Source organism: Syngnathus typhle, linkage group LG4 (assembly GCF_033458585.1).
Source record: "Syngnathus typhle isolate RoL2023-S1 ecotype Sweden linkage group LG4, RoL_Styp_1.0, whole genome shotgun sequence".
Lineage (NCBI taxonomy): Eukaryota > Metazoa > Chordata > Actinopteri > Syngnathiformes > Syngnathidae > Syngnathus > Syngnathus typhle.
Genome location: NC_083741.1, coordinates 21945872 through 21958260, shown reverse-complemented (window position 1 = coordinate 21958260; position 12389 = coordinate 21945872). Strand labels below are relative to the sequence as shown.

At 41.6% G+C, this 12389-nt stretch overlaps 1 protein-coding gene across 1 annotated transcript; it reads right to left on the bottom strand.

The window, feature by feature from the left end:
* Positions 1 to 90: 90 nt before the first annotated feature.
* LOC133152330 (ileal sodium/bile acid cotransporter-like) lies at positions 91 to 3754 on the bottom strand. The gene is made up of 6 exons (XM_061275859.1): positions 3357 to 3754; positions 1809 to 1927; positions 1359 to 1447; positions 1117 to 1292; positions 813 to 970; positions 91 to 418 (listed from the first exon to the last, which is right to left on the bottom strand). The coding sequence occupies exons 1-6, from the start codon at positions 3752 to 3754 to the stop codon at positions 261 to 263; spliced, it is 1098 nt and encodes a 365-aa protein (XP_061131843.1). The 3' UTR covers positions 91 to 260.
* Between the last annotated feature and the right edge of the window lie 8635 nt (positions 3755 to 12389).

The following is a 12389-nucleotide window of genomic DNA, read 5'->3' as shown; positions in this document are numbered from 1 at the left end:
ACTTTTCTATGTGGGGGAGGGCACACACCACTTTCACAATTTTAATGAGTTTTTATAGTCTCTCCATTAAAAAAAAAACATTCTATATTGGCTATATGTCTGAAACATTTCAAATACAGTAAATCAGTTGCACACAGTGCCCAGTCTGCAGAGTGTGTTGTGTGTTTACACTATGGAGCTGTCAACAGTGTTGGCCTGCTTGTGGAGGCCATTTTGGTAAATCAGCAGAGCCATAAGCTCAAAGCTGGGTGTTGTTCTTGTCAAAGTGCCGTTTCGTCTTTGTTCAATTCAAAGGCATTGTTGTCCACATCATATTGTGTCTTTTTTGCTTCTTTTACAGAGCCATCCTCCAGTGATGGAAGTTCACAATTTATTTGAATTGATCCAAGGCCACGGGACTTTTTATAGGCTTGGTATCCTGTGGAGAAAAATGAATTGATCATCATCATCATTGAAATTGCTGTTAATGCACGTATACAACTTTTATTGTCATGAACATTGATCACTACCGACAGCCTTGTGTCCTCACATATTCTCTGTGTATTTTATTATTTTATGATACAACTAAGGGCACATGTCTCTCCCAATTCCTAGTTAATCATTTGAACAGCCGTGACTGGTCTCGAACAGTATATGACTTTCTTTCATTGCCATATTTGGCCGTAACAACCTCTGCCTGTAACAAAACAGACAATGTGATAGACCAGGAAAAAAGAAAATGTGGTTAAACGCTCTGTGCAGTCCAATTTTTTTAAAGAATCTTTTTGTCTGGTATGCAATGTTCAATAGTGTAGGCACTCCTCAAAGCTTACCCGTAACAATCAGGAAAGACCACAACAGCTGAAAGATGCTATAGAGAACGGGAAAGGCAAATATGATCTCCAGTTCAGCGGGGCTGAAGGACAGCTGGATGATGGTGTTGCACAACTGGGAGTTTTGGAAGCCAGTCTCCACACCAATTGTCCGGCACCTAAAAAAAAAAAAAAAAAACGTAAACTGATCATTACTGCATATGAGCAGAGGAAAACTAAAACACACTTTTTGTGCTGATGCAAAATTATGACCAAGCTAGTAGCCTACTTAACATTTTGAAAGTGTTTACATCATGAACTTTACCTGTACCATGGTTGACCCACAAATCGGGCCAGAAGGAAACCCATCCCAAAACCAATAAAGGGGTAGATAGCCCCGATGATCCAAAGGGAAGGGTTAAAGATCCAAGAATGCTCGTAAAGAACTGCCCCAATCACAGATACGATGACAAGGAAGCTAAAGCCTGTGACGGCCCCAACCTGGACAAATCATTCACAATGTACAGTAATTATCACTTTGTCGACAAGTACAATCCAAATTCCCACCTTTAGGATCATTTGAGCCATGTGGGGCCACTTATGTTTAATATATATTCCTCCAGTGATTGGGACGACGATGGCTGCAACAGTGAGACCTGAGGAGGAAACGCAAATTCATTTTTTTAAATTATTTCAATTTATAACCGGTACCGGTCCGTGGGTCATTCGGTACCGGTCCGCACAGGGGAGAAATATATATATATATATATTAGTTAGCAAAAATGAGTACGAATTTAGTTAGAAAAAAAGATGCTCGTCTCGGTCACATGACGTTACCTCAGTCGAACTCGCGAAGCTTGAAAAATGAGTAAGAAAAATTGATGTTTGGAAAGTTTCTTCGGAAAGAGGAAAAGACCCAATGAGGAGACAGATGAAGAGGCTACAACTTCCAAGAAAAAAAAGATGAAAATCAAGGCGGAATATCCCGGACACACTTGATGTGTTTTGTATATTTACCAATTGTATCGTATGGGATTTGGATGTTGCCTGAAGTAGTCCAGGTGGAGGTGTATACAAGCAGACATAGTGGCATCATCCCCAAGGACAAGATGGTGGAGCAGGTTGTCATACTGATACTGAAGAGGAGGGAAATAAAATTGTGATTGTGTTTTTGGGCCCAATAGTCAAAGATGATTCAAGTCAAGTTTATTTGTATAGCCCTAAATCACAAGCAGTCTCAAAGGGCTTCACATAGACAGAAATTGACAATTATTCTCAAAGCATCCCCTGATCTTAAGCTCCCAAAAGGGCAAGGAAAAAATTAAAACGAGAAACCTTGAGAAGGGACCACAGATGGAAGGATCCCCCTTTCAGGATCACCAGGTTGAAATGAATGCAGAGAGGGCACAAATGATACAACATGAAAATCAATGAAATAAGAAGTGGATGTCCATGTCAGAGCAGAGGGCTGCCGAAGGAGCCCTCAATTGTCCTGGCAGTGTCTTCGAGGAGGTTGAGCTGCAGTTCCCCCATCCTGAATTAGCCCACGAGAATCCAGATAGCCGATGTCAGCAAGGGTGCCACCTAACCACCTCCCCGGCCGGGGAGGGGGGAGGGAGGGGGTGGAGAGGGAGAGAAAACAAACTCCAGCCGAATCGGCCACTACAGGTTAGTTAAAGGCCATGTCATAGAAATGTGTCTTAAATGTTTCTACTGAGGTAGCAGTCCTAATATCCATTGGTAGGGCATTCCAAAGCTCTGGAGCCCGAATAGAAAATGCTCTGCAGACAGGTAGCGTTTTGCGAACGAAGGTTACGAGACGGAACATAAGGAACAACTAGGTCGACGAGATACGAAGGCGCTAAGCCATGCAGTGATTTATAGGTTAATAGAAGAACCTTGAAGTCACATCTTAAATGGACCGGTTGTGAGGATCGGACGAATCTTTGCAATATTACGAAGGTGAAAAAACGCAATTCTGGTTATATTCTTAATGTGCTTTTGAAAGAAGAGAGTTTGGTCAAATATTACCCCGAGATTACCGTATTTTCCGGCCTATAAGGCGCACCGGACTATAAGGCGCACCTTCAATGAATGGCCCATTTTAAAACTTTATCCTTATATAAGGCGCACCGGACTATAAGGCGCACCATTAATGCATCATGTCAGATTTTTAATCCAAATCAAATCATTCTCCATTTTATCTTTTTTATTTCAACTTCAGACGGAACAAATTACTTTGTAATCATAAAAAAATGATCCATAGTCTTTTTGAGTCATGATTCATAGTCTTCAGCGGGCCACTTATGGTTGATTTCATGACACAATACTTCGGGCCAGTTTGAATTTAGGAATTTGGTCCATATATAAGGCGCACCGGACTATAAGGCGCACTGTTGGTTTTTGAGAAAATTTTAGGTTTTTAGGTGCGCCTTATAGGGCGGAAAATACGGTAGTTACAGTATCGCTTTGAGTGATTATCTATAGTTATAGCGTTTATGATAGGATAAGTTGCTTTGATTCATATAAGATAGCAGCAACTCACTTGAGCCAGACACTTCTTACCTTAAGTCCATATCGCCATCCAGGTAAAGGCTGATAATATTGGAAATGGAGCCTCCAGGGCAGCAACCCAGAATAATGATGACAATGGCCTCAAGTGGTCGCACATTGAAGGCAAGCGATAAAGCAAATGCAGTGAAAGGCATGATGCCAAATTGAAAGAGGAAACCGATAACAATGCACCAGGGTCTCCTCAAGTGCCTCCAAAGTTTTGGGGCCTCCACGGCGCAGCCCTTGCTGAACATGATTATTGCCAGCATGACGGTGACCACAATGCTCAACGCCAGACTCAATGTTGAATGAAAGTTATTTGTTGGGACAAGGCAGTTGTCACCGGAGCAGATTGTCGCCTCGGAGAGGCAGGCAGCAAGTTCTGCAGTTGTTTCTGTGAATATAGACATCTTGGGGATGTAGTGGCAGGAAGAAAAAAAATATCTCTGGCTGGTCAACTTTGAGAAACTGGATTTACATCCTCGTCAGCCTGCAATTCTTAGATTTGATTGGACTGAAACTTTTATTGTTGTTTTCGTTATCCAATAAGATAATGGCGATTTAACGGGCACTGCTCTTTGTGCCTTGGCTACTGCCCAATAATATTAGAAATGGGAAGGAGTCATTGTTATGTATCACAAGGTCAATGTTCACTACAAACGGTCATAAAAGATGTATTTTTATTATGTGATTGCATCATCATTCTTTTTACTGCTCTTTGGCATTTTAGTAATTTATGGACCAGCATGTCGCTGTTTGAACTGTAGTAGCTAATCTGATTTCTACTTTTGGATTTGACATATGTGCATTTGACCGCTAGGCGGCGCTAAAAGCCCGTCTGCGTCGTGTCGCCATAGAAACCAAGGAGCGTCTTCGACGTTGAGGGAGAAACACACAAGTGACGTCATTTTACATGCGCGATAGGAAACGCGTGGGACCCCGATGGGTACTTTAGGGACACTTAGTAAATTAGAATACTTAAATTGGTTGCGCGGTCGACGCATTCTCATGCGTAAAATAAGAAAAAAATCCGGTGTTAGTTCTGTTTCGGCATACTATGCAAGTTTCTCATTCGAACCACGGACTTTCAGAACAATCTTAATTCGTATCTGTCAAGGGTGTACCCCGTCTCTCTCCCACGATACGACGTAAATTTTCGCAGCCCTGCCCACTCAAAATCTCCGACAGTACCTTAACGCATCGTTTGCTCCGTTCACAGACCAGGGGACAGCATCACGCACAAGACATCTTCTCCGCGAGGACGAAACAAACCGAGAAGTTCAAGGTAAGAGTGATTTTTAGGAAAAAAGAAAAAAACAATCTAGTCTCGTGTTAGTTAGTCCCCGTAGTTTGTGTGTGCATTATTTTTCTAGCACCTTATAAAAAGCTCAGCCCAGACTATATTTTCGGCGCAGAATGTTCTGCAGGGATGCTGCAGTGTAGCTCCAACCCTCGACAGATTGGAACACTTGAATTCATTTAAAAAAAAAAAATGCATCATGACCATTCGCCTGAAAATTATTAGAAGACCGAGAAAATCCGACTAAATTTGTCCAAAATATTTTTACATGCTTGTGGTCAGGTGGAAACGTGCACACCTGAGGCACTCAGACAAATTCTCATTTCCTTTTCCTCTGAAAGCCAATAATAAACAATGAGTCTAATTTAAACAAATAAAATTTAACATCACGTAAAAATGGTCATGCGTGACGTTGTGAGTAATGCGCTCAATAGTTTGGCATAAGCGGCCAGCTCCCTGCTAAGCAATAATCATATTTGATCATATTTTATAATTTTGCTTTGTGTTTTCAACATGTCTCCTTATATATGACTCAAACCGAATTTATGCAAATTAGAATTACTTTATACACCCTACAAATAAGGCGAAAGACCGGGAGGCTACCTAACTAATGCAAAAATAAATATATATCAGCGCCAGTAATATGGTGCTGTCAATATTTGTATATAAGAATGCCTCAGTGGCCGACCTAAAAAAGTTGACATTTAATTTAGTGATTGATTTAATATGACTGCTGAAAGTTAGTTCTGAATCCCAAAATAGTGGTCCACTAATTGTAGACTTTTCATCACGATTGTGTTAATCTCTTTTGAGATGTGTAATTGTTTTGCTTCGCCTATTGTCTTCCTCTACTCAAGCAGCTGCTCCCTGCCGGACCTTTGAGAGTGGCACCAGCTTTTGCGTGTTGTCTTTCATAATTGGCGAATGCTACTTAGGAGCATCTGAGGCCCGCCCATGTGTTCCTCACTGACTCTTGTCCAAAAGAAAGGATTATGATTATAATACCCTGCAAAATCTCTATGGCGGTCTTGGAAGAGAGGAGAACCCCGCCGTTCTCTGATTTTCTTCATCTGCCTTGACGCTCACTTCAGGCCAGACCGAGAACCGCGTCGAGAAACCGTGAAGGAACGCTATGCGTGTGTCACGGCTGCCGGCTGAGGCGGGACCCTCTCCGAGATTGACTCTCACCTATTTAATGAAGCAAAGTTGATGGACAGACATTTTTCGGATCCATGTTCACGCCCCGCTGCAACGAATCGAGTGGGACCGAAATACCGTGAGTGTGTATTTCACTTGACGACCTGTGCACCAGCGTGAATATTATGGGAAGATGGAGGCTGGGGCAGAAGTTTGTGCAAAACAGCACTCCAGGAGGAGAACTGTCCAGCATGGCTTGGAGGACCAAAAAAGGGTGAGTTCTCCTTTTTGTGTGTAAGATCTCACACTGTGAATATATTTGCAAAGAAATATCTTTTTCAAAGAAGTCAACATGAACCAGAAAGCTAACTGAGGAGAAGGTATGACGGGATAAATTCCAAACTAAAACGGTGGTGAAAGCATGAAGAATCTCTGAGGTCGTCTCGTGACGCTTTGCGGTTGTGTAGGATTACTTGGGCCTTCCACCAAGATGGATGAAGTGGCTCCTTTTCTCCTTTTCAGCTTTGCTCGGCATTTTCCACGCTGTTGAATGTGATGCCCGTTGTCGTTTGAATTATTATTAATAATTTCTACCGTAATTTCCGGACTATAAATCGCAGGTTTTTTCATAGTTTGGGTGGGGGGGGGGGGCGACTTATACTCAGGAGCGACTTATACACATATATATGTTTTTTTTTCTCACTTTTTGGGCACTTTTTATGGCTGGTGCGACTTATACTCCGGTGCGACTTATAGTCCGAAAATTACGGTAGTTTGGGTCCTTTTCCCTTTTTTATGTGCAGTATATTGTGCTTATGTTTGGGTGTGGCCTCTACGCGTTGCTGTTGTAGTCGCTGAAATTATCGATCTGTTTGTGAAATTAATCACCTGGGAATATGTCCAACATGAATTTGAAGTGGCGCTTCCAAAAAGCCGAGCATCCGCAGATGCAAAAATGACACAAGCGTTTGTGTCCTGTGTTCTCCGAGGCTTGATATTTATGTAATCCCAGCCAAAGTGGCTTTGCGGTGTTACCATGGTGACCAAACCTAATACCATTCACAAATTGAGTTTTTGCCCTTCTCGTACGCTCAATGAGTTATCCGCAGCGACACGTGTCGTTTCCTTTTGAAGCCTCGCGGCCTCCTCAAAAGCGAGATGAGGTCTGACACGGGAATTAGACCGGGCCGATGCTCACCTGAGCCAAGTCAATTGAAAGAGCCAATATGGCAGATTGTATATTATCGGAGTATTACGAGAGGTTTCATATGCCCTGACAATTACCTCGACTGCGTGAGTTCAAGATTCTATACGTGATACCGGCACCGGTGCATGGTAATTGGATTTTGTTCACTTTGTGGCTTTCCTGGCTCCACTGCGCCGCACAATCATTTTTTTCGAAGTAGCAATCATGGACAGCAAAGAATGTCGAAACATCTCACTGGGTGACATCAAGGCTTTAGATATGATCCGACGCTCTCACTTGGTAGTCCATTCGCATCTTCAAACCTCTTCAGATAACCTCGACAATAGAGTGTTGGAAAGTTTAAATAGATTTCTTCTCATAACAAACGCACCCTATATTACATTTGAGTCAGTTTGAAATTGCTAATTTTAGCGTACATTAGCTGAGTAACGAAGATATTGTTCTGGAAATTCAAATAAAATGTGACTGCTCATTAAGTGGTGTTCAATGGGTGAGTTTTCTGAGAATAATGAGATGTACCGTAAATGGATGTGCCGCTGACTGCTTGGCTCTCCTAAAATGCGAAGAATTGCAATACTGGCACAGAATACTGCAGTATTCTGGATTTCTTTTTTTGCTCATATCCTTATAGTCAGAGGAGCTTCCTGTTAGTGATGATGTGGATGGAAATGGCTGATCAAAATTAGCATTCGCTAAACCACTGTGTCAAACTCGAGGCCCCGGGGGCCAGATACGGCCCACCACATCATTTTATGTGGCCCGTGAAGACAAATTGTGCATTGAATTCATATTGATTACTCTTTGAGCAGCTCTGCATTTTTAGTAAGAATCCGCTGCCAATTGTCGGCCAAAGCTTTAGTCATTGGTTGGATTGTGGCCTAGAAAGGGAAAGCTTTGAGGGAGCTGACAATTTGTCATTGAGAAGGGCTTGATTGATTGATTGTCTTGTGCTATCTGAAACTAATTCAAGCAAAGAACCTGGCGAGTGTTTTTAGCCTTTCCAAAAGTGACATACTGGTTTGTAATAGATAAAAGTTTTTGGCTAATTTTGTATTCAAATTGCATAAACATGCCCCCCCTCCCAGGAAAACAAGTGTTCCTTAACGCATTCCTTGCAAAGCAGGCAGCTGCAAAAAGAGAGCGAGCCAGCGTTTGTTTTGCTGAAAGACAACGTTAGCCCATTCATGCAGCACTGACAAGTGTTGGGGGGCTTTGGACGCGGGTCAGTGGGCGGAGGTGGGACCCCAGTTGGAGCGTTGGGGGTGGGGTGGGGTGAGATGCTGCAGTCGGGAGGCCGCTCGGCCCCTCTAAAGCCATCTGGCCGTCACCCTGCGCTCTGAGGGAGGATGAAGGACAGGTGGCTGAGACCAGGATGCTTTTTGTGCTTGACTTTTGCAAATCAAAATGATTGCCTCATAGAGACGTACTAACGTTTATAAAACGGGGTCTATAGTCACCGGCATTAGAAAGAAGTTAATTTTTTTTTTTTAAATAAGCATTTTCAGGACAAAAGTCAGTCAGAAGCGTCATATAAATATATATATATATACTATTATTATATTATATAATAATATATATATATATTAATAATAATATAAAATAATAATATTTTATATATATATATATAAAATAATATATATAAATATATATATTATTTATTATTATCATCATCATTCTTTAAATTGTTTAAATATTTTTTTATACATGTATATATATATTTTTATTTTTTATTTTTGAATAACATACTCGGTGGCAGTTTCCAATGTTCTATTTCCGTGAGTGTGTCGAGTGTGAGCAGAGAAATGCTGCTGTGAGCGATGCACCCAGCAGGGTGTGTGATGGTCCGGCTCACTCTGCTGGAAAAGAAGTCAACTCAGAGTTTTAAATAGCTTAGACAAAAAAAAAAAAGTAGTTTACGGTGTTACAACTCAAATCCTGTATTTCCTCCTTTTAAGGACAACGTGTCGAACTCGATTCATGAATTTGCATGCTTGTAAACATGGGGGAAAAAAAAGCTTCATTTTTTTGTAATTGTAGTTATTCCAGATGTGAGGAAGCTAGCATTTCTGTTTGGAATAAATATGAATATATTATAACTTCCCGTTGATGTCTTATTTGATATTTCTATTACATTGGATCTGGCCATCTTGAGGATTAGCCCCAGGAGGTCATTCCGAGCTGGGCAAATTGTTAGCCCTTGCATGATTTTTGCAGACATCCTGTAATTGAGTCATTTGGTTCCTCGGGGAGCACTAAGCTCGGCATTAGAACACATCATTGTCATGTGACTCCATCTGAAGCAATCAATTGAAATGAATGGCACATTTTAGCTTCGTAATTGTAGAAGGATTTGGAGCATTCCTTTGGATTTTTTTTTTTTTTTACAGCTCCTCCTATCAGACGGCAGAATATTGCATCATATGTGCAGCTGAGAATCAATATAATAATCTCCATCACAGCCTTGACAACCCTGCAGACCAAAACGATCTCAGTGAATATGTGCTCTGCGTTCCTAATTTCAATGACTTCCTCCTCAACCTGGCCCTCACGTGACCTTTGCCATTGCAATAACGAGGCTATATTGTTACCATGGAGACACGTTCTTATTGTCCAGACTGGGAGGAGACAACGGATCCCCATATTATGTTGACTTGAATTCGGGTCGGCTTCACCTCGCCGTCTCTTCCACGACGACCCCCAGTCTCGTATCAATTACGCACATAATCAATAGAGGCCCTCTGCTGTTATTGATCCAGGTGTGTCGTATGCACAGCTGCCGGGCTAGACTGTAGCCTCCGGCTTGAAGTCAAAGACCAAGCGAAAGGTTCTTGATCACTAACACCTGGTTCCTCTCCGCCTTCTCCAAGACGGATGTGAGAACCAGAAGATCAAGGGGATCAACGAGATCGTCGGTGCCTTGTCCTTTCCATAGCGCAAACTCGTCAGTCTTCGTGAGGTTATACCAAAGGCAGCCCCAACTGATGATTATTTTAACCCCGCCCCCTTTGACAGAATCTCAAATAAAAGCAGGTTGAACTTGCTTTCCATCGGATCAAATTCTGCTTTGGGCTTTTATTTGGCTGCTCGGATGTTCAGCCTGAGGTCATTCAACATGGTGCCGAAGGACGTCGCCGTCATGCAACCTTAGCTCTTAATGGAAGTCTTATGAGTCTTTACTTATGCACGCCACAAACCACACACACATAGACACACACGATGCATCCCCATTCACGATCAGTTGCTTTATTTTTAACTATCAGTATGATAGTGCTTATAGTCTCACCACCATCTCATTACAAAGCACTTTGGTGACCTTAAATGCTTTTAAGCCTTTTTACAATTAATTCTAATTGACATTCAGAGGTTGTGTGGAGGTGTGCGTTCGTATAAACAGCGATCACAGTTTGTGGGGATCAATGAGAAGAGTGAATGAGAACTCCGATTGATAGCATCGAGAGTTGTAGCTGATCAAATATTAATCCAGGAAGCAAGCAAAGAATGCCTGATTCGGCCGTCCTTCCTGGTTGATTGATAATTGGGGAACATGTTCTTCCAAAACCGAGGCAAATCATTTTAATATAAATGACTGTAATGATCTCAATGTCACGTATGCAATTTTGTGAAATATGTTTGCAATTTGCTGGCATGCCAGATGTGGATCTCATTAAGATCATTAGTTAAGCCACAAGACCAGAGTCCCGTGGTAAATAGTCTGGAATGTATGCAAACACCCTTGCTGATACTTCGAATAATGAAATAGAATCACGGTATTAGATCTGAGCAGCAAGTACATGCTTTTCCATCATAAAACCTTAATTAATTATATACAATATTTTTATCTTTCGCAACGGTCGCTTAATTATGATAAATGGCTACGCAGTCTAACGTGTCGGTCGCGGCCAATGTTTGCACAAATATTGATCTAAACGAGCATAGCTTCCTTGAGTAATTAATTTACATGAAGGCAACATCAGTGCACAGCAGCATTAGTGATTTACAGTTTTGTTTGGTCAGGCGGAGACAAATGCATTAATAAGCAGCACAACTGTGGCAAAATATTATTTATTGGCTTTGGTGTCTTCAATTCCCAATTTTTTTTTTTTTGCGTCTATGGTTAAAAACCTTAGAAAAAAACAAGAGCTTCTCTCTCCAGCGGTACAGGTTGGCTGAAGCGGCAAAGTGAGGCTTTTGACCTCCTGGAGCTGCGCTGATAACGGCTCCAATGATGGCGTCTGGTCTGACTCAGAAGCTCAGATGTCGGCCTCCCTTGATGCATTGTGCAGACTGAGATAAAACTCAAAGCACTTCAACACGCAAATGTGCAACGGCAGCATGTTGTTGTTGAGTTGGGAGCAAACGTGTGCTTTGTAGGTTTAAATCTTCACAGCAGCAGCAGCATACTGGTTAAAAAAATAATATAAAAATACATAAAAAGAATATAAAATTAAATACCGTAATTTTCGGACTATAAATCGCGTTTTTTTCATAGTTTGGGTGGGGGGGCGACTTATACTCAGGAGCGACTTATATACATATATATGTTTTTTTTTCGCTTTTTTTGGCTGGTGCGACTTATAGTCCGAAAATTACGGTACACATTTTTAGGCTACTTAATTTATGCATGATATAAAAATATAAATAATATAAATATTTAATAAATATATATAAATAGATCAATATAAATAATATATAGAAAAGATAAATATATAAATAAAATAATAAATAAAAATAAATACACATTTTTAGCTGACTTCATTTATACATATAGCAAATTAAATGTCATATTTTTTCTATACACTCGTTTTCTAGCTAGACTCGATTCATACTGGAGAAGACTTCTTGTCCGTTGAGGACACTCAGTCAAGGTCACATTGGACTCGGGAGCTTTTGCCAAAATCAAAGGCCTCTGCCTCTTCAGGAAAGCAAATGAGGCCGTTCAGATTTTGCTTTTCTCAATTTGGCCTTTGGTGAGCGCTTGTGCTTCAAGGTTCTCCAGCTCAAGACTGCAAGCAGTTCTTTTCCAGGTTTAATGCTCAATTCACAAGAGAGCTTGGGCATGCGCAGATGTCTGTCCATACGTGTTGTGTGAGGGAAAAGCAAAATCCATTTATCACAACATGCACTGGGGTCAGCCTTCCGTCCAGGTCTTCGCTAATGAAGAACACAATCGAGCCAATGAGAACTTGGTTCCGCCGCGGCTGCCTCTACTGGCAGCCAATCAAAGCTGCGGCGTTCAGCGGAGCGATGGGTAGAATTGATGAGAGGTGTAAGCCCCCGGTGAAGGATCACCGCAAGCTGCCCGAGATAAGGAGCGGGAAACACTCTGCTCCATGGAAATGCAATAAAGCCCGAGCCGTATCTCAGCGTTGGGTTTGCGATAACGGTCCCGTTGTGGCGTATG